This window comes from Argopecten irradians, chromosome 10 (assembly GCF_041381155.1).
Source record: "Argopecten irradians isolate NY chromosome 10, Ai_NY, whole genome shotgun sequence".
Lineage (NCBI taxonomy): Eukaryota > Metazoa > Mollusca > Bivalvia > Pectinida > Pectinidae > Argopecten > Argopecten irradians.
Window position 1 is genome coordinate 15,987,258 of NC_091143.1, and position 23,448 is coordinate 16,010,705.

Below are 23,448 nucleotides of genomic sequence, written 5' to 3' on the forward strand. Positions count from 1 at the left end.
ATCCCGAGGTGTTCCATGTGTAAACGGCCTTGAACTTGGCCGAGGTCATGTGACAACTGGGGCTTCCATCTTGCCTAGATGTTGATGTGACACGGTGGTAATAAAAAACATTGACAGAGAGAGGGTCCTCCGATAATAATTTCAAGGATGACACTTTTTAGGAAAAGAAGTGTAAAAGGCGACCCTCAAATGGAGCACCAATGCACTATCCGATTCTTGGACGATTCGGAGCCGATTCAACTATCGTTCAAGGTAAGAAAAATGTAATTTGGTGTGAAATTTTGACGAAGCCATCAATCAAATGACAAAATTAAACAGCCGGCATCCGTCTTGTCTGTACGGAGTATGGTATGTCTATGGAATATTGATCAATGCTATTGTACCATATTTGTGTATATGGTTTTGGTACTTATAAACAAATGGTTTTAAGTTTTGAGAGGTTTGTTTTTCGTTTATAATGACGCTATAGGTTACAATATTAACATTTTTAACAAAACATTTCTACTGTTTTCGTTCATGCTAGTTATTTAACTCTGTATACATATGTATAAGTAGAATATTAATGGGGTATAATCGCACTTATATTATGGAAACAATTTCACATCTAATTAGATATTATATCATAGTATTGAAGAAACCATGGTAACAAACATATCAAATAAAAATGAAATTATTTTCAAAATAACCTCAACGTACACTACAACTATCCATTCTTGAATTACATTATTATTTGATTGTTTTAAATGGAAATAAACAAACAATATGATATCTCATATGTAAGTTAGCATTTCAATATTGTAGGCAGCTGTAGGTATATTTATATATATAACTATCTATAGCCACCACATGTAACAGCTGCTAGGCTTATTATGTAGGTATGTGTTGATCTTCTAAAGGAAATATATTCCTCATGACACACACAATACCTGAATGGTGTAAACTTGAAAATTGATTTTTCCAAAGCAACAGACAGAAAAATGTATAAAAGAATGTATATTCACTGCATCCACAGCAATGATTCAGATACATGTTCATTTATTATAAATGAAACTCATAGACATTGAGATTGTCCATGCATGAAATATATATTTAACTTAATTTGCTTTAGCCCTGCTTTAGCACCTAATTAAAATGTATGGAGTGTTTAACATTAGCTGTTTATTTGTGGAGATGTGAATAATTTACATCCCTGCAAGGTGATAGAAAGTTAGATAACAAAATTTATTATAAACATTTTTTTCAAAGATTCTAAAACTTGTTTACGGTTCCTTCTTAGATATTTTGATTTACATTAAATGTAAATGAATTATTATAAATTTTACTCCTACCTGTATGCATGTATAATATCATGTTCTGCATACAATCAACAGCTATTTGACAGCTAGGTTGCTTATAGCATTATGTGGTTGGCATGTGTATTTTTAACTGCCACTTGATATATATAGTTTAATCAATTTTATCTGTATTAAGTTATAATAAACATAGGCTATGCATTTACAATTTTTGACAATTTAAAAAAAAAAAAGAAAGAAAAAAAAAGTTTTAATGGACTTTCTGCAATCGATATAAATCATGAATTTCATGGTTGAAAAAAGAACATGATATTTGTTCAATTCCTAACAATTGATGATAAATTGAAACATTCTGCTGAAAAGAAGATGAAGTGAACACAATAAAACATGGATGAATATCTATTAAATGTTTAAAGAGTCAAATTAATAAGTAATGCAATTATTTTAAAGAAAATGTCATTGATTTAAAATATTTATGTTTGGTTCGAACTATACATAATATCAGAATTACAGATTCTAGTAAGTGTTAGCTGGGTTATAACTTACCCTGTATATATCTTAATTATGGATTCTAGTAAGTGTTAGCTGGGTTATAACTTACCCTGTATATATCTTAATTATGTGTGCTTGATCTATATATATACATTTACCAAAATCATAATCACCCTATAGCTCTTATTGGTATTACTTTAAACCATTGATGGTAGAAATGGATACCATATATATATGACTGTTGTGTCATCATTACCTGTACATGTGACCAGGTGTTATAGTGGGAACTTGGAAGTCAAGGTCGATAAAATTGTCGTCTAACTTGGAGACATAATTGCACTATCATTGCCATTGTGCATGCTTGGTTAGCGATACGTTACATGACTACTTTATTACTCGTCTGGCTCTGAGCTATTAGCTGGTACATTTCCTAGGAGGTTAACAAAATTGTCTATAAGATCTGTAAATCATAGAAAGAAAAAAAAACAAGATTTAAGCTTATTACTAGCAAAATATACAACTTAAAATTATTACTGCAATAATAAACCTTTAGATGCAAACTGAAAATTTATATGGACAAAATTACAATTCAAGAAAAGAGAATTGCAATTCAAAAGCTATATAAGAATCATACATATAAAGATATGAAGTAAACAGAAGCAGGAAATACTTGAGATAGTTTATATAATGATGAAAGTAACAATTTAATAAAAACCAGTATTGTATTAAGATATCCTCTAAAAGGATTCTACAGATCAATTCATTTATGAAATTTGTTAGAAATATATACAGATCTACAGCATATCAGAGAAATAATATAGTTTAATTTATTTACAAACTGTACTTAAATTTGTATTTGATTTTTTATTTTTTATTTTTATTCTACAGATAATGTATAATAATAATATTGTTGAATGTAAACACTCCTGAAACCTTGACCTTAAATGACTTGAAGTACTTTATCAGACTACATCTGTGGTCTCTACAGGAGGTCATCACAGGTCAGTACACACTTGACCCAAGATACAGGTGGCTGATCACAGGTAGACTGCTGTCTACTAGGCCTACTTAAACATGATGGGTAATGATAACAGGTTAATTGGACTGTGTATATCGACCACACCTGAGTCTGTACCGGGATGATTAACACACCTAAGTTACTCATAGTTACCTGGCCAATCACTCTTTAACACCTGCCAGCTATACAATTAACAGTACAGGTAATCTGTTGGGGGGGGGGAGGGAAGGTATACAAGTACTGTGTAATGTATCGCGATATCAAGCATTAACAATGCAAATATCTAGAAACAAATAGGAAAAAAATGTGAGAGTATGTCAGCAAGGGCAGTGCCATGTGTACTGCCATTATCAATCAATCATTTCAAACTGCTTGAAAATGAGACATCACAAAAATTACCTGTTTTCATAGTAAAATTAGTCATGATGATGTATTTGCATTAAAATTGAATAAAAATGGTTAAATGAATAGAATAGCTAGTAGTATATTTGGTGCTCTCATTAATTAAGCTTATTATCACTAACTTAAAATTTTGAAAATGGCAGCAAACACCTTGATAGTTTCTATAAACACTTGTTTAGTCGTTCAGTCGAATCTGGACTTCATACTGCTGAGTAATTGTTGTCCTTGTGAGTTACAAATGAATTGTACTGAATATGTATGACAAATGTTCTATAGTTAAACTAACATTTAGGTAGATTGTGGAAACAAAGGTTTTCCTGTACAAATACCAGTCAATCAGCTCAGTCTGTTCGATCGATGTCATTGTCTTGTGTATACTGCATATTTTCTAGACTCCCTAAGGGAGATTTTTCTATGTCACAGACATGATCCTGTGAAAATGTCTGTCACCAATATTGATAGTCATTTATACTTATAAGGTAACAGTGTATTGTGAATGGATGCCTGCAGGACACTTTGGGAAGTATTAATAAAACAAAATGGATTCTTTTGTAATTGTTAAGTCATGAGTGAAATATACCAAAGGATTCTTCACGATATAATGTCAGAAAGCAGTGAGAAATAAAGCTATAGTTACTTAACATATACCAAACATGGGTATAAGTGTATTACAGTTGTTGCTGTCCTGCACATATTACACTTATTTTGGTATGCTGCACATATATCATGAAGCATGCAGTTACCGAATCTTGTAGGGCAGTAGAATTTTACCTGCTGCCCCTATATAATTGTATGATCATAAAAGGCAACTAAATTTAGGATATTATCTTTTCGTGATATTATCTTTTCGTTTCTTCCTAGGAGCGAACTATTCCAAATCTCTCTCTTAACACTGCCTTACTTTTGCCCTTTTGTTGAGAGCGCTCACCCCTGTGAGGTAGGCTCTGGGAGTGGGACTACTGGTTCACTTGTGGTATAATTTGACCGGATGGGGTGTGCTGCTTTGTGTTTTAATTCAGCAGCATGCTTCATTAATATAACACTATAAAAAGAGCAACAGTTTCACTATTCATGAAAATACAATCCAAACTTACTGCAGTCTCCCAAAACACGTACCACGCATTACATACATGCTACACACCGCTTACATGGAAGGCCGTCCTTACATGACTCTGGCTGTTGATAGGATGCTAATAAATCAAACAAACAAACAAGCAAAGTTTATATACATGTAGTCATATTTAAAGTTGTTTATAAACGAATGCCTACAATTTTAATTAATGCAATACTATTGCTATCGAGGGAAACACTACTGCGATAGTTTAACTATTGTAGAATACAATTGCAATATACATTTGTATTATGATAGTATTGCACTCTGACTTCGATTACAATCCGATCAATGAATTGGCCGCCATGACGTACATCTAGAGCAGTCATGGTTTAGAGTTACTTCCCTTTACCTGCTAGCGTCAGTACTAACTCAAACGCAATGGAGATCGTGATTGAGAACATGGTCGTTGTTTGCGTTTGGATTGAAAAGCATGGAATAGTTGACATTTTATTGTGACTGTTAGTCCGTAACACTGTATGAAATAGGGCTGTGGGTTGTCTAACATGTGGCGATCCGATCCGATCCACGATTCGAGGTTGACGCTTCACAGATCGGACCACGAATCACCAGTTAGATATATACAAGCAAAAGATTCAATTTAAATCGAAACTGTTTTTATTGATAAATCAATAATGCTCTTATATATTGATAAATGTTTGATTGATAATAAAACCATTTTTAGCAGTTTTACATTCCTTTTCATTAAGCAATAGAGTTACAGGTGAAGTACAGCAGGATTCAGTCACTGCAACTGTAAAAAAAATCAAATCATTTGAATTTTGAAATGACGTCATCTCAAAAATACTACTGCACATCAATTACGGCATGAAATCATCATGGTAAGGCATAAATAACTAGTGTTTCCCACAGCCCCGATTAGCATGGCGCCGCGCCGTGCCCTTTTTACCTGACGCCATGCCCCTATGACCTAACGCCGTGCCCTGTTTGTCCCCAGTACACTTCTACTAAATTACCAAATACCAGGTAGTGGCTTGATAATTAAGTAAACAAAAGAAGTGTGACCACTCCCTGACCCCCTGACCAACACCCCAGTGGCCCTAATTAGCAGCCTTGGGCTATTTCCACCTTAGCTTGTGGTGTCACTTTTAGGTCTGTGTATTACGTAAGCTGAAGTCAAGCAGCCGATCGGCAGCCTAGAAAACAATCAGCTGGCCTTTCAATAAGTTTTATGACTACAGCTAGTGAGCATTACTTCAAAAACAAATACTGCTTACAACTGTAAATGATTTACTCACGTTTTTAATGTTTAATAGGCCTATCTATATCGGATGGATGTCACAAGATTTGCAATCGTAATGGCCGCCATTTTGGGTGTATTGTAATAGTAGATCCGGAGGTATTGAATTTCAGGATTTTACTAATATTCACGTTTTTAAAAATGAAAAAGGTATTATTTTTTTAGAATTTCGGTGTGAATTTATTTTTAGAAAAGATATCTTAATAATAATAAAATTATTAATAGCAAAGTAATTAAAATAAATCAAATTAAAAAGAAATAAACTTTTTTCTCTATCAGGTTAAATTGAAATATTTTGCATACTACTCTTAACACTTATCTGTATTTTCTTAATTTAGTGCTTGTAAATTTAGAACATTATTTTAATTAATTGTCCATTATTATGAAGCATGTTATCTTATTCAAATCAATACAGTATTTTTAATATTTAAATAAAGATATATATTAAAATAAAGGTAATTGGATTAAAATAAAGAAATTCATTTTGAATTTTCCCATTCTTTTAATTAATATAAATGAAATTTAGATCTTTCTTGTGAATATTTATAGTCATGATCATATGATCTGCAGATTCCAATTTTCAAAATCATTTTTTCACTCAGAATAATTAAATAGATGTCCTGATATTATTACTTAGCAACTCAGAGAGTTTAAAGCATTTAAATGATATTAAGTTGAACCAGAATTAAATAAACAACAAGACAGTTTTAAAGATTTCCCCATGTATTGGAAGTTGTCGATATAACCTTTGTGCCCCTCTGATGGTTATTTATCGCGGTCAAGGTGCCCTTTTCAAAACCCAGCACCATGCCCTTTTTTTTCCTGTGGGAAACACTAATAACCATTTGAAAATATTTTCACTGTTACTTTTATTTTGGTCAAATACAGAATAAACATTGAGATTAAGAAAAAAATGTTTAAATCTGTAAGAGCAGTTACAATTTAATTTGGTTCTAGGCCTATAGCTTTTATTTTTAATCAAGTGATTTATGATTTTGACTCATAATTAGCCTACCTTTCGTTTTTGACATAGGGTTCACATCTACATACTCAGTAGCCTAATGTAATATATTCGTATTTTTACATATTTCCGACCTGTAATGAAAACGAAATAAATTATCATCTTTTACATCTCTAGAATTCAATAATTATGTTTTATCATTATTATTTTATGAAGAATTCACAACACTGCATCGAAGCGTGGATACGAAAATAACATGTTGCTAGATTTACTTCACGCAGCTCTTGTGTACTTCCGGTCTCATTCAAAGTGAAAACATCGATGATATTCAGATTTTAGTGTACATTCCTTCACATTTTTGAGCTATGACAGCATTAAAGAAGGTATTATTTTTTGCTTTTGAAAGATCGCGATCCACAAATATCAGGAGTAACGAATACTCGTATCCGATCTTTCTCAATAATTCGTGAATACTCGATTACTCGGATATTCGTTACAGCCCTAGTATGAAACCTCTGTGAGTACATGATTTTAGTCCAAGTTACAGAAAAACATCCGACTATTGAAACTATCGATAGTTTGGGGTACTATTGGCAATTGTTATTGACTTTTTGAAATTGCCATCGATTGATCGAGTTGACAGGCATACAATCGCAATATATTGATAGTCTGATGTATTGTTACACCCCTATCTGTTAAATACGGTATGTTTTTTTCAAGGAATATATATAGCTATGAAGGATGCATTGAAAAGAATATAAGAGCACCAACTACTGCTGTGTGTGTCTCTGAATATACCAGTAATAAATTAGATTATTGATGAAGGTCCTAGATATTTTTTACTGTAAAAAATCACTCATTAGTTAATTTAAAGACCTCAAGATAATCATATGTTTATTATGACTTTATTGGTTTGGCTTGTATCAATAACGTGCATGATACACATATTGTGAGTAAATAGAAATATATGTGTATTCCTATACATATATATATATTTATATTTTAAAAATCGAGTCATTATTTATTATACTGATGATCTGAGGAGAATCTGATGACCAGATGGCTTTGCATTGTAAAGGAAATGTAAGTTTATATTACTCATCTATGTGGCAGAAGAAGTTTTCTATACATATCAAAAAGTAATGAACAACAAACTTCATGTATACAGTACTGTATAGCGAATGTCTTGATGAATCACTTGATCATCTGTTTTGACAGTGGATGTTGGCATTTCAAATTATATTCCTGGTGTGTGGGTGGGTAAGGTTTCTCCCATACATAAATTTAATCCTCAACCTGTATAACCAGTATGTTGTACAACATTCTTCAAAATGTAGGTGGCTAATTCTAATTTCGTATGTTGTACAACATTCTTCAAAATGTAGGTGGCTAATTCTAATGTCGTATGTTGTACAACATTCTTCAAAATGTAGGTGGCTAATTCTAATGTCAACAGGCCTAGGTAGTTCACTCACCTATGTCCTGCTGGTGGTCATTTCACATTGGTATACATAGGATTCTAAATATAAGGTTTAATTTCCAAACGAAATATATCCGTTATACCACTTTATCATATTCGTCGTAATTAGTGCTTAGCTGGCCCTTAAAAAAATATAACAAATGGGGCACATATTAATATTATGCAAACAAATTGTACAGTTTGTAAATAATAAAGTTGTGAATGAAAAACCTCTTAAAATTGTCAGCCATATTTCAAATCTTTCCGCTGTCATGGCAGATTTATCTGTCACAGTAAAACAAGCATACATTCTTTCATTTGAAACACAGCATTATGTTGTGATTCACATGTGAAAGCCGTGCAAGTTTATGTTATATAATAGCATCACACAGTTGTGGTCATCAAATCCTATGTGGGATGGGGGCGTTTATATAACTTCAACTCCTTTTCCAGAAGAGATGGTGTATACCGGTACTTATTGCTGCAACATCCAAGACTGATCAGGTTCATATATACAGCTGTATAAGGACAGAACATGTGTGTTAGGTTTTGAGGAATAGCTAAAAGTACACAGAGAATAACCACCGACCTACAGTCTGTACCATGCACCTTTAACTCACACTCTCTTGAGGTTGACAATTCACAAGTTCATTTGATTGCTTTCCTTATACGCACAAAATAAGTATTGTGCATGACATGCATACGTTGTGATCAATGATCAAATATAAGAATTAATTACTTCAATCTTGAACTTTTAAAAAAGCAAATGTTCAAATTACTCTTAATAGCTTTGCTGGGTGATCATGTAATGTAAACATGATATACATATCAAATACAGCTGTATATAATATATCTATAAATGGATGAGAATCATTGAAGTTTTTCGTGTAAGCATTATAGGAAGTTCTTCAGGTGCAGATTTAAACTTTTACTGAATTAATTTCGTCCGTAATACTAGAATATCAAGGTGTACAACAACAAGATGAGTTGAAGATAAACTATGTTACACCTCTACAATACTGTAAGTGGATACACACAGTTTTATAGTGAGGTTTGTAAAGGAATAACATAGGTAAATTTACATACCGGTATTCATCTTCAGGGCTTTCTCACATACATGTACTAACATCATACAACAGGTAATGGGAGCTAATGTCTAGATAAGTTCTCCTGAACAGATGAAGAATCCTGTTTATCTTGGTCGTATTTTGTGGATATTGTTAAAAATTCTATTTGTCACAAATGTGGTGCAGAAATGAAAAGTTAAAATCAGATACACATTCAGTGAAGACTAAGTAGGATATAACAATTTGCCCTGCCAGACTTCATTGACAGACTTACAAACTAATATTACACTTCACTGCCTGTTGTACTATCTTATGGTTGCACTGGCTACTTCTACTCTTTATTATTTTTTTTTATACTGACATATTAATTTAACCACAAGCCCTCCCCCTCTATATTGCAAGTTCCATGTTGGGCAGCTGCCAGGTATTGACCATTAGTTGGTGTTTTTTGGCTGTGTACTTCAGCTTTTCTCCACTTCCTGAACCTTTCACCTCAATCCGGGTAAATCATTCCTACTTTAATTCTTAAAACTATCAAACCTAACCTTAAATAACCCTGGTTAATTATTAAACCATCAAACCTTACCTTAGATAACCCTAGTTAATTATTAAACCATCAAACCTAACCTTAAATAACCCTAGTTAATTATTAAACTATCAAACCTAACCTTAAATAACCCTGGTTAATACGTACAGGGGTTTTGAGATCCCAAAACCATGTGGGTTAAGTACAATTTACCCTGATCCCAAAACCATGTGGGTTAAGTACAATTTACTGTTGATTAGTTCCACCCTCTGGTAATTATAACATCACAAATATTATGTCAAATGAGGATGACATAATCACCGGATGGTGGGACTAATCAACTGTATATTATACTTTGCCCACATCGTTTTGGGATCTCAAAACCCCCATATTAAACTTATCAAACTAAAACAATTCTACAGTAATTACTAATGTAGTCCAATTTATTGTATTAACTCAGGTTTTCTATAAATTGCTGTGTCTATTATGTATACTTCCATCGCTATAGCCACCAGCTACTACAGTGTAACCTTACTGACTAGATGTTACCTCTGATGGAGATGATTATCCCAGAAAACAAAGCATGCTGATGTTTATATATATAGTGACTCTGACAAGATCTAGCTTTCACCTCAGAGCTTGGCTGGTGATACTGTTGGTAAAAAGTATATAGTTACTCTGACAAGATCTAGCTTTCACCTCAGAGCTTGGCTGGTGATACTGTTGGTAAAAAGTATATAGTGACTCGGACAAGATCTAGCTTTCACCTCAGAGCTTGGCTGGTGATACTGTTGGTAAAAAGTATATAGTGACTCGGACAAGATCTAGCTTTCACCTCAGAGCTTGGCTGGTGATACTGTTGGTAAAAAGATGGCCAAGAAGGGGTGTGTCCAGCTATGATGTGTTGTAGCAGTATCATAGATGTATTTTGTGTAAACATATCTGATCATGTCCACAGCATCTCTGACCCTGGGGCACCCTGCTTACATCCAGTTAATGTAATTGTGAATAGACCACAGAATTTATAAACCTCAGGCAGCTGATAACTATGGGAAGACAGCGTGCTTATTACTGCATATAGCTTTATTACAAAATTTACACACATTGCTGTAGTGAACATATCGGGCTTGAGGCAAACATATTATTCAAAATATTATATTCTCTAAGATTACAGAAAGAGACTTGTAATTGCCTCTGGCTACTATATATAATGAGAATCATTCATTTTGAGGAAAACAACCAACAAAAAACATGTAGCTGTAGGAGTAGAACTTGTTATGAATGGCCTTTAAACCTGTCGAGTCAGCTGATTGAAAAAGAGATGTAAACCAGTGTAAAGTTAATGTCTAATTTAACAAGAAGACATCTTGAGTCTCTCTCATATTTCAGTTTTAGGTTTATGTTTATTGGTCTATACTGTATTTGTGACAGCTATTACTATGTTATTTTTCCTTTTTTGTTAAAATGGAAAACAAGTTAGACAGGCAGACATCTTGAATTTTGACAAATATTTGGGTAAAGATTACATCCTTAAGTGTTCCCTTTCCCAATGTTATCATGTAAGTTTCAAAGTGAGACATAAGGGGAAAGGATGAAATCAATGTAATAATAATTTCATTAAATCAACTGTAGAAATTTGAGATCAGTCTCGATCTATAGGGTATGACTTGTTTATATAGTAGGCATAAAGTATTTTCTTTTCAATTTATATCAATTATTTATATTATTTTCCAGGAAACAGAATTTGATCAATATTAGGAATCTGATACATGTTTTCAGTTCCTTCATGTTTGTTAGGGTAATGGACCTATATATATATATATCCAGTCAATACATACAGGAATCGGTTTTATATGATTCCATTTCTAGTTTATACAAGTGATATCTATGTCTAATGGCTCTGGGGGAGCCTATTCTACACTAGTATATGATATATATACTGTATTTGACCAAATAAGTGCCTTAGTAAAAAAAAAAAATTAAAAAACGAGGTGGCACTTAACAGAACTTAATTATAATTTGAACTTACCCTTCACAAAATCATTACACTTAGTAAACCTGTGATTTATCAATTTGTAGATGAAATGAAATAGAGAAGTTTACACATTTTTTGTAGTTGAATTCTGCATCATAATTAAATCTAAATCTAGATCAATGAAATTGAGGCCTCAATGAGTAATAAGGGCGCTTATAGGGACAAGGGTTGGGTGGGGATGGTAGGGTGCTTATAGGGGCATTAGGGGGGTGGTGTGGTAGGGTGCTTATAGGGACGGTTGTGGGGGGGGGTGGTAGGGTGCTTATAGGGGCATTAGGTGGGTGGTGTGGTAGGGTGCTTATAGGGACAGTTGGGGGGTGGGGGGGGGTGGTAGGGTGCTTATAGGAATGGTTGGGGGTGGTAGGGTGATTATAGGATGGTTTGGGGGTGGTAGGGTGATTATAGGGACGGTTGGGGGGTGGTAGGGTGATTATAGGGACGGTTGGGGGGATGGGTGGTAGGGTGCTTATAGGACGGCTGGGGGATGGGTGGTAGGGTGCTTATAGGACGGCTGGGGGGTGGTAGGGTGATTATAGGGATGGTTGGGGGGCGGTAGGGTGATTATAGGGATGGTTGGAGGGGGGGTAGGGTGATTATAGGGATGGTTTGGGTGGGGGGGGGTAGGGTGATTATAGGGATGGTTTGGGAGTGGTAGGGTGATTATAGGGATGGTTTGCGGGGGTAAGGTGATTATAGGGATGGTTGGGGGGGGGTAGGGTGCTTTATAGGGATGGTTGGGGGGGGGGAGGGTGATTATAGGGATGTTTGGGGGTGGTAGGGTGATTATAGGGATGGTTTGGGGGTGGAAGGGTGATTATAGGGATGGTTTGGGGGTGGTAGGGTGATTATAGGGATGGTTGGGGGGTGGTAGGTAGGTTGATTATAGGGATGGTTTGGGGGATGGTAGGGTGATTATAGGACCGTTGGGGGGTGGTAGGGTGATTATAGGGATGGTTGGGGGGGGGGTGATTATAGGGATGGTTTGGGGGGGTAAGGTGATTATAGGGATGGTTTGGGGGGGGGTAGGGTGCTTATAGGGATGGTTGGGGGGAGGGTGATTATAGGGATGGTTTGGGGGGTAAGGTGATTATAGGGATGGTTTGGGGGGGTAAGGGTGATTTATAGGGATGATTTGGGGGTGGTAGGGTGATTATAGGGATGGTTTGGGGGTGGTAGGGTGATTAGAGGGATGGTTTTGGGGGGGGGGTGATTATAGGGATGGTTTGGGGGGTAGGGTGATTATAGGGGTGGTAGGGTGATTATAGGGATGGTTTGGGGGTGGTAGGGTGATTATAGGGATGATTTGGGGGGTGGTAGGGTGATCATAGGGATGGTTTGGGGGTGGTAGGGTGATTATAGGGATGGTTTGGGGGGGTAGGGTGATTATAGGGATAGTTTATGGGTGGTAGGGTGATTATAGGGATGGTTTGGGGGTGGTAGGGTGATTATGGGGATGGTTTGGGGGTGGTAGGGTGATTATAGGGATGGTTTGGGGGTGGTAGGGTGATCATAGGGATGGTTTGGGGTGTGTAGGGTGATTATAGGGATGGTTTGGGGGTGGTAGGGTGATTATAGGGATGGTTTGGGGGGTGGTAGGGTGATCATAGGGATGGTTTTGGGGGTGGTAGGGTGATTATAGGGATGGTTTGGGGGGTGGTAGGGTGCTTATAGGGACTGTTGGGGGGATGGTAGGGTGCTTATTGGGACGGTAGGGGGTGGGGGGTGGTAGGGTGATTATAGGGATGGTTGGGGGGTGGTAGGGTGATTATAGGGATGGTTTGAGGGGTGGAAGGGTGATTATAGGGATGGTTTGATGGGGGTGGTAGAGTGATTATATGAATGGTTGGGGTTGGGTGGGGTTGGGTTGGTTGGGTGCTTATAGGGACGGTTGGGGGGGGTGGTAGGGTACTAATAGGGACGGTTGGGGGGGGGGGAGGGCGCTTACAGGGATAAGGGTTTGATGATGGTAGGATGCTTATAGGTATGGTTGGGGGGGGGAGGGGGCTTACAGGGTTAAGGGTTGGGGGGTGGGGGGTTGTAGGGTGCTTATAGGGACGGTAGGGGGGGGGGGTAGAGGGTGCTTACACGGCCAGGGGTTGGGAGGGAGCTCGGAGTGCACTTATAGGGACAGGAGTTGGGGGAATGTAGGGGGGGAGTAGAGGGTCAAGGGTTTTATTTTGCCAGTATGGTAATCAACTTCACCTCACATTACTTCTGACATGGCATTGTGATGATATTTATCAGATATTTCTTTGGCATTGATTGTGCTAAGGTACCAACAATTAGGCATGATGTACATTTTGTTACAATGTTAATTGCTGGAATATTGACAACAAACTATCCTTGTTGGGATGGATTGATTTTCTGACACACAGGCCAATGTAGTGCTATAGCCAATTGGCTTTATCTGCGATGGGATACCATCAGATGTCAGAATATCCATCAACTACATGGTCGGAATGTCCAGAGTAGAGATCAGCGCAGGTACTGGAAAATGTATAATCATCTTACTAATGCCAAACAAGATCATCACAAGAAAATAAATACACTTCAGCATGTTAAATAAAATGAGTAGCTGTTGGCAAGCTGATTTCGCACACAATATGAATAATAAGATGAAAACCAGGAAACGTGGAAAGTTGAAGGAACCATGCATCACTGGTAACATTTTAAGTTTTCCCAGCTTTCAAGATAAGCTAACTTGGAACACTTGATATATAAATTACAAAATGAAAATTTTGGTCAGGACCAGCAAAATACTTTGAATTTAAAGGAGGGTATTTAAATAATTTTAGGTCAAATAAAAACAAGGATTGACTGTATTAGGTCAGTATAAACAAAAAGGCAACACAAGAACAACCACAGGGGGGAAAAGAGGATGCTGATGAATCCAGTGGATTTTTATGTCTACTCTATGATTGAATCTATCCAGTGGATTTTAATGTCTACTCTATTATTGATTAAATCTATCTTCTACCATAATCAAATTTACACATGGGACTTGTTACTATGTATTCTGGGTAGGTTGTGTATTCAGGGTGTCCTCACCACTCCCTAGGACTGATAACTATGTATATAGGGTAGGCTGTGTATCCAGGCTGTCCTCACCACTCCATAGGACTGATAACTATGTATATAGGGTAGGTTGTGTATTGAGGGTGTCCTCACCACTCCCTAGGACTGATAACTATGTATATAGGGTAGGTTGTGTATTGAGGGTGTCCTCACCACTCCCTAGGACTGATAACTATGTATATAGGGTAGGCTGTGTATCCAGGGTGTCCTCACCACTCCCTAGGACTGATAACTATGTATATAGGGTAGGCTGTGTACCAGGGTGTCCTCACCACTCCTAGGACTATAACCAGGGGCTGTGTCCAGGGTGTCACACCACTCCCTAGGACTGATAACTAACTATGTATATAGGGTAGCTGTGTATCCAGGGTGTCCTCACCACTCCCTAGGACTGATAACTATGTATATAGGGTAGGCTGTGTATCCAGGGTGTCCTCACCACTCCCTAGGACTGATAACTATGTATATAGGGTAGGCTGTGTACTCAGGGTGTCCTCACCACTCCCTAGGACTGATAACTATGTATATAGGGTAGGCTGTGTATCCAGGGTGTCCTCACCACTCCCTAGGACTGATAACTATGTATATAGGGTAGGCTGTGTATCCAGGGTGTCCTCACCACTCCCTAGGACTGATAACTATGTATATAGGGTAGGCTGACTGTGTATCCAGGGTGTGTCCTCACCACTCCCTAGGACTGATAACTATGTATATAGGGTAGGCTGTGTATCCAGGGTGTCCTCACCACTCCCTAGGACTGATAACTATGTATATATATAGGGTAGGCTGTGTATCCAGGGTGTCCTCACCACTCCCTAGGACTGATAACTATGTATATATATAGGGTAGGCTGTGTATCCAGGGTGTCCTCACCACTCCCTAGGACTGATAACTATGTATATAGGGTAGGCTGTGTATCCAGGGTGTCCTCACCACTCCCTAGGACTGATAACTATGTATATAGGGTAGGCTGTGTATCCAGGGTGTCCTCACCACTCCCTAGGACTGATAACTATGTATATAGGGTAGGCTGTGTATCCAGGGTGTCCTCACCACTCCCTAGGACTGATAACTATGTATATAGGGTAGGCTGTGTATCCAGGGTGTCCTCACCACTCCATAGGACTGATAACTATGTATATAGGGTAGGCTGTGTATTCCAGGGTGTCCTCACCACTCCCTAGGACTGATAACTATGTATATATAGGGTAGGCTGTGTATCAGGGTGTCCTCACCACTCCCTAGGACTGATAACTATGTATATAGGGTAGTCCTGTGTATCCAGGTGTGTCCTCACCACTCCCTAGGACTGATAACTATGTATATAGGGTAGGCTGTGTATCCAGGGTGTCCTCACCACTCCCTAGGACTGATAACTATATATATAGGGTAGGCTGTGTATCCAGGGGTGTCCTCACCACTCCCTAGGACTGATAACTATGTATATATAGGGGTAGGCTGTGTATCCAGGGTGTCCTCACCACTCCCTAGGACTGATAACTATGTATATAGGGTAGAGCTGTGTATCCAGGGTGTCCTCACCACTCCCTAGGACTGATAACTATGTATATAGGGTAGGCTGTGTATCCAGGGTGTCCTCACCACTCCCTAGGACTGATAACTATGTATATAGGGTAGGCTGTGTATCCAGGGTGTCCTCACCACTCCCTAGGACTGATAACTATGTATATAGGGTAGGCTGTGTATCCAGGGTGTCCTCACCACTCCTAGGACTGATAACTATGTATATATATGTAGGCTTGTATCCAGGTGTCCTCACCACTCCCTAGGACTGATAACTATGTATATAGGGTAGGCTGTGTATCCAGGGTGTCCTCACCACTCCCTAGGACTGATAACTATGTATATAGGGTAGGCTGTGTATCCAGGGTGTCCTCACCACTCCCTAGGACTGATAACTATGTATATAGGGTAGGCTGTGTATCCAGGGTGTCCTCACCACTCCCTAGGACTGATAACTATGTATATATATAGGGTAGGCTGTGTATCCAGGGTGTCCTCACCACTCCCTAGGACTGATAACTATGTATATAGGGTAGGCTGTGTATCCAGGGTGTCCTCACCACTCCCTAGGACTGATAACTATGTATATAGGGTAGGCTGTGTATCCAGGGTGTCCTCACCACTCCCTAGGACTGATAACTATGTATATAGGGTAGGCTGTGTATCCAGGGTGTCCTCACCACTCCCTAGGACTGATAACTATGTATATATAAAGGGTAGCTGTGTACCAGGGTGTCCTCACCACTCCCATAGGACACTGACCTATGTATATAGGGTAGGCTGTGTACCATCAGGGTGTCCTCACCACTGCACCCTAGGACTGATAACTATGTATATTGGGTAGGCTAGGGTATTTCGGGTGATAACTATGTAAATATAGGTTTTATAGGACGTTTTAAGCTGTGTATCCAGGGTGTCCTCATCCAACTCCCTAGGACTGATAACTATGTATATAGGGTAGGCTGTGTATCCAGGGTGTCCTCACCACTCCCTAGGACTGATAACTATGTATATAGGGTAGGCTGTGTATCCAGGGTGTCCTTACCACTCCCTAGGACTGATAACTATGTATATAGGGTAGGCTGTGTATCCAGGGTGTCCTCACCACTCCCTAGGACTGATAACTATGTATATAGGGTAGGCTGTGTATCCAGGGTGTCCTCACCACTCCCTAGGACTGATAACTATGTATATATATAGGGTAGGCTGTGTATCCAGGGTGTCCTCACCACTCCCTAGGACTGATAACTATGTATATAGGGTAGGGTAGGCTGTGTATCCAGGGTGTCCTCACCACTCCCTAGGACTGATAACTATGTGTATATAGGGTAGGCTGTGTATCCAGGGTGTCCTCACCACTCCCTAGGACTGATAACTATGTATATATAGGGTAGGCTGTGTATCCAGGGTGTCCTCACCACTCCCTAGGACTGATAACTATGTATATAGGGTAGGCTGTGTATCCAGGGTGTCCTCACCACTCCTAGGACTGATAACTATGTATATATATAGGGTAGGCTGTGTATCCAGGGTGTCCTCACCACTCCCTAGGACTGATAACTATGTATATATATAGGGTAGGCTGTGTATCCAGGGTGTCCTCACCACTCCCTAGGACTGATAACTATGTATATATATAGGGTAGGCTGTGTATCCAGGGTGTCCTCACCACTCCCTAGGACTGATAACTATGTATATATATAGGGTAGGCTGTGTATCCAGGGTGTCCTCACCACTCCCTAGGACTGATAACTATGTATATAGGGTAGGCTGTGTATCCAGGGTGTCCTCACCACTCCCTAGGACTGATAACTATGTATATAGGGTAGGCTGTGTATCCAGGGTGTCCTCACCACTCCCTAGGACTGATAACTATGTATATATTTAGGGTAAGCTGTGTATCCAGGGTGTCCACACCACTCCCTAGGACTGATAACTATGTATATAGGGTAGGCTGTATCCATGGTGTCCTCACCACTCCCTAGGACTGATAACTATATATATATAGGGTAGGCTGTGTATCCAGGGTGTCCTCACCACTCCCTAGGACTGATAACTATGTATATAGGGTAGGCTGTGTATCCAGGGTGTCCTCACCACTCCTAGGACTGATAACTGTGTATATATAGGGTAGGCTGTGTATCCAGGGTGTCCTCACCACTCCCTAGGACTGATAACTATGTATATAGGGTAGGCTGTGTATCCAGGGTGTCCTCACCACTCCCTAGGACTGATAACTATGTATATAGGGTAGGCTGTGTATCCAGGGTGTCCTCACCACTCCCTAGGACTGATAACTATGTATATATAGGGTAGGCTGTGTATCCAGGGTGTCCTCACCACTCCCTAGGACTGATAACTATGTATATAGGGTAGGCTGTGTATCCAGGGTGTCCACACCACTCCCTAGGACTGATAACTATGTATATAGGGTAGGCTGTGTATCCAGGGTGTCCTCACAACTCCCTAGGACTGATAACTATGTATATAGGGTAGGTTGTGTATTCAGGGTGTCCTCACCACTCCCTAGGACTGATAACTATGTATATATAGGGTAGGCTGTGTATCCAGGGTGTCCTCACCACTCCCTAGGACTGATAACTATGTATATATATCCCACACTGACTGTAATTGTCAGGCTGATCCAGGTGTCCTCACCACTCCCTAGGACTGATAACTATGTATATAGGGTAGGCTGTGTATCCAGGGTGTCCTCACCACTCCCTAGGACTGATATAACTATGTATATAGGGTAGGCTGTGTATCCATGGTGTCCTCACCACTCCCTAGGACTGATAACTATGTATATATAGGGTAGGCTGTGTATCCAGGGTGTCCTCACCACTCCCTAGGACTGATAACTATGTATATAGGGTAGGCTGTGTATCCAGGGTGTCCTCACCACTCCCTAGGACTGATAACTATGTATATAGGGTAGGCTGTGTATCCAGGGTGTCCTCACCACTCCCTAGGACTGATAACCTATGTATATAGGGTAGGCTGTGTATCCAGGGTGTCCTCACCACTCCCTAGGACTGATAACTATGTATATATAGGGTATTGTGTATCCAGGGTGTCCTCACCACTCCCTAGGACTGATAACTATGTATATAGGGTAGGCTGTGTATCCAGGGTGTCCTCACCACACTCCTAGGACTGATAACTATGTATATAGGGTAGGCTGTGTATCCAGGGTGTCCTCACCACTCCCTAGACTGATAACTATGTATATAGGGTAGGTGTGTACTGATAACTGATTAGTATATAGGGTAGGCTGTGTATCCAGGTGTCCCTCACCACTCCCTAGGACTGATAACTATGTATATAGGGTAGGTTGTGTATCCAGAGGGTGTATCCTCCCACCACTCCCTAGGACTGATAACTATGTATATAGGGTAGGCTGTGTATCCAGGGTGTCCTCACCACTCCCTAGGACTGATAACTATGTATATATGGTAGACTGTGTACTCAGGGTGTCCTCACCACTCCCTAGGACTGATAACTATGTATATAGGGTAGGCTGTGTATCCAGGGTGTCCTCACCACTCCCTAGGACTGATAACTATGTATATATATAGGGTAAGCTGTGTATCCAGGGTGTCCTCACCACTCCCTAGGACTGATAACTATGTATATAGGGTAGGCTGTGTATCCAGGGTGTCCTCACCACTCCCTAGGACTGATAACTATGTATATAGGGTAGGCTGTGTATCCAGGGTGTCCTCACCACTCCCTAGGACTGATAACTATGTATATATATATAGGGTAGGCTGTGTATCCAGGGTGTCCTCACCACTCCCTAGGACTGATAACTATGTATATATATAGGGTAGGCTGTGTATCCAGGGTGTCCTCACCACTCCCTAGGACTGATAACTATGTATATAGGGTAGGCTGTGTATCCAGGGTGTCCTCACCACTCCCTAGGACTGATAACTATGTATATATATAGGGTAAGCTGTGTATCCAGGGTGTCCTCACCACTCCCTAGGACTGATAACTATGTATATAGGGTAGGCTGTGTATCCAGGGTGTATCTGATAACAGGCTGTGTATCCGGGTGTCCTCACCACTCCCTAGGACTGATAACTATGTATATATATAGGGTAGGCTGTGTATCCAGGGTGTCCTCACCACTCCCTAGGACTGATAACTATGTATATAGGGTAGGCTGTGTATCCAGGGTGTCCTCACCACTCCCTAGGACTGATAACTATGTATATATATAGGGTAGGCTGTGTATCCAGGGTGTCCTCACCACTCCCTAGGACTGATAACTATGTATATAGGGTAGGCTGTGTATCCAGGGTGTCCTCACCACTCCCTAGGACTGATAACTATGTATATATAGGGTAGGCTGTGTATCCAGGGTGTCCTCACCACTCCCTAGGACTGATAACTATGTATATAGGGTAGGCTGTGTATCCAGGGTGTCCTCACCACTCCCTAGGACTGATAACTATGTATATATAGGGTAGCTGTGTATCCAGGTGTGTCCTAGCCCAGGGTTCCTCACCACTCCCTAGGACTGATAACTATGTATATAGGGTAGGCTGTGTATCCAGGGTGTCCACCACCACTCCCTAGGACTGATAACTATGTATATAGGGTAGGCTGTGTATCCAGGGTGTCCTCACAACTCCCTAGGACTGATAACTATGTATATATATAGGGTAGGCTGTGTATCCAGGGTGTCCTCACAACTCCCTAGGACTGATAACTATGTATATAGGGTAGGTTGTGTATTCAGGGTGTCCTCACCACTCCCTAGGACTGATAACTATGTATATAGGGTAGGCTGTGTATCCAGGGTGTCCTCACCACTCCCTAGGACTGATAACTATGTATATAGGGTAGGCTGTGTATCCAGGGTGTCCTCACCACTCCCTAGGACTGATAACTATGTATATAGGGTAGGCTGTGTATCCAGGGTGTCCTCACCACTCCCTAGGACTGATAACTATTATGTATATTTACAGACATTTTCAGCACTGGTAAATTCATTCTACATGTATAATTAATACCTTTTTTGGCGTGATGAAATTTTATTTCTAGGTTTATGAAATGAGCTTGGCATAACGTTTGAGGCTATTCCATCAAGACTCTCAATAACATGCACGAAAGGTTTATAGAGCCTTTGTCTAATGGAAAAGGAGTGTTAATTAGAAAATGACACTCTAGGCACTTTATTTCTTGGTCCAGTGAACACCATTAGGATACCTTAATAACATAGGCTGAAATTACAAAAATAAACATTGGGATTCAAAACAAACTAAAAAAAAATATGATTATGTGGGGAAAATTTCTGACACCACACGGTTGTGAATAATTTATCAATACTGAAAAATTTTTAAACATTGAAGTTTTAACAGTGGACTAACTGAAGCTGCTTCCAATGTAGTTATTAGTTATTACTAATTATGGATTATACCTGTCCTTTTGCAAAAGAATCTGAAAAAAAGTTATGTAATAGTTTTCCATTGAAAATTAATGCACTAGCTTGAAATTAATTTCACATATGGTAGACATGAATCTTTTGCTCACCTTCTACTGATAGGATGTCTCAGCTTATTCTGTACTCTGTTGTCACTTATTCTGTACTCTGTAGTCGCTTATTCTGTACTCTGTCGTCACTTATTCTGTACTCTTTCGTCGCTTATTCTGTACTCTTTCGTTGCTTATTCTGTACTCTGTAGCCACTTATTCTGTACTCTGTAGTCACTTATTCTGTACTCTGTAGTCGCTTATTCTGTACTCTGTTGTCGCTTATTACTCTTACTGTAGCCACTTATTCTGTACTCTGTAGTCACTTATTCTGTACTCTGTAGTCGCTTATTCTGTACTCTTTCGTTGCTTATTCTGTACTCTGTAGCCACTTATTCTGTACTCTGTAGTCACTTATTCTGTACTCTGTAGTCGCTTATTCTGTACTCTGTTGTCGCTTATTCTGTACTCTGTAGTCACTTATTCTGTACTCTGTAGTCGCTTATTCTGTACTCTTTCGTTGCTTATTCTGTACTCTGTAGCCACTTATTCTGTACTCTGTAGTCACTTATTCTGTACTCTGTAGTCGCTTATTCTGTACTCTGTTGTCGCTTATTCTGTACTCTGTAGCCACTTATTCTGTACTCTGTAGTCGCTTATTCGTACTTTGTAGTTGCTTATTCTGTGGTTTGTAGTCGCTTATTCCATGAATTACTCTGAAGCCGCTTATTCTGTACTCTGTCGTTGCTTATTCTATACTCTGTCGTTGCTTATTCTGTACTCTGTAGTTGCTTATTCTGTACTCTGTCGTTGCTTATTCTGTACTCTGTAGCCACTTATTCTGTACTTTGTAGTCGCTTATTCTGTACTTTGTAGTCGCTTATTCTGTACTTTGTAGTCGCTTATTCCGTAAATTACTCTGTAGTCGCTTATTCTGTACTATGTAGCTGCTTATTCTGTACTATGTAGTTGCTTATTCTGTACTCTTTAGTCGCAAACTGTCCATCTTTTCTGTGGCCGTCTGTCCTGTATCCATCATTTGATTGATAAAACTTTTTAGCCACAAATACCAAGTAATGCAAAAGAGTAACAAATCAAATTTGAGCTCATACTAAAATATAGGCCATTGTTAGTCCTTAAATATAGGAGCAACATAATCCCTTGGAATTACAATAATGATTACATCTGTTTTTACTCGTACACAAGAACTTTGACAGTCGCACAGTTCCTTTGGATGATAATCATGATTACATTTTACTCGTACACAAGGACTTTGGCAGTCACACAGTCCCATTGAGTGACAATCACATTTACTTTTCGATCCATCTGATCACATTAGTCCTAGATATTTCAATGAGAAAGTAAAGCATCCTTGAAAAACGACAATCATTGACGACAATGTTTCAAGCCAGGGTAACACCATGTCCAGACAAAGTTGCTCCAGTATCAGACCGGCTATAAAGGAATCGGATAATATCACGCTTCATTTAAGCATCCTTACTTTGGTTGTTTCAGAAAAGATTAAACAGTTTTAAATTTTTTTGGTGATGAAATTTGTTTTTCAGTGATGAGATAATTTTCCAATTTGTCTGAGCTTCCTTTATAAATAGATCTGAAACAGGATCGTAAGCGGCGATAGACACAGCATCCATATATGGTATTTAGTCCTACTTTACATCCATCTAATGGCTGTGGTTGGCTGTGTGGCTGTGTGTATTGACGAAGTTATTAATGCTCACCG

At 39.1% G+C, this 23,448-nt stretch overlaps 1 protein-coding gene across 5 annotated transcripts in view; it reads left to right on the forward strand.

Annotated features, from left to right (window-relative positions):
• The first annotated feature begins 35 nt into the window (after positions 1-35).
• Positions 36-23,448, forward strand: part of LOC138333239 (FERM domain-containing protein 5-like) — a 71,097-nt gene continuing 47,684 nt past the window's right edge. For 3 of the 5 annotated variants that reach the window (XM_069281495.1, XM_069281496.1, XM_069281497.1), the window contains exon 1: positions 37-252. In XM_069281495.1, coding sequence (XP_069137596.1) covers positions 148-252 — 105 coding nt within the window. In that variant the 5' untranslated portion in view covers positions 37-147. Of the gene's footprint in view, positions 253-23,448 lie in introns of all 5 variants that reach the window. The other 2 variants (XR_011209967.1, XM_069281494.1) reach the window with 1 other exon arrangement.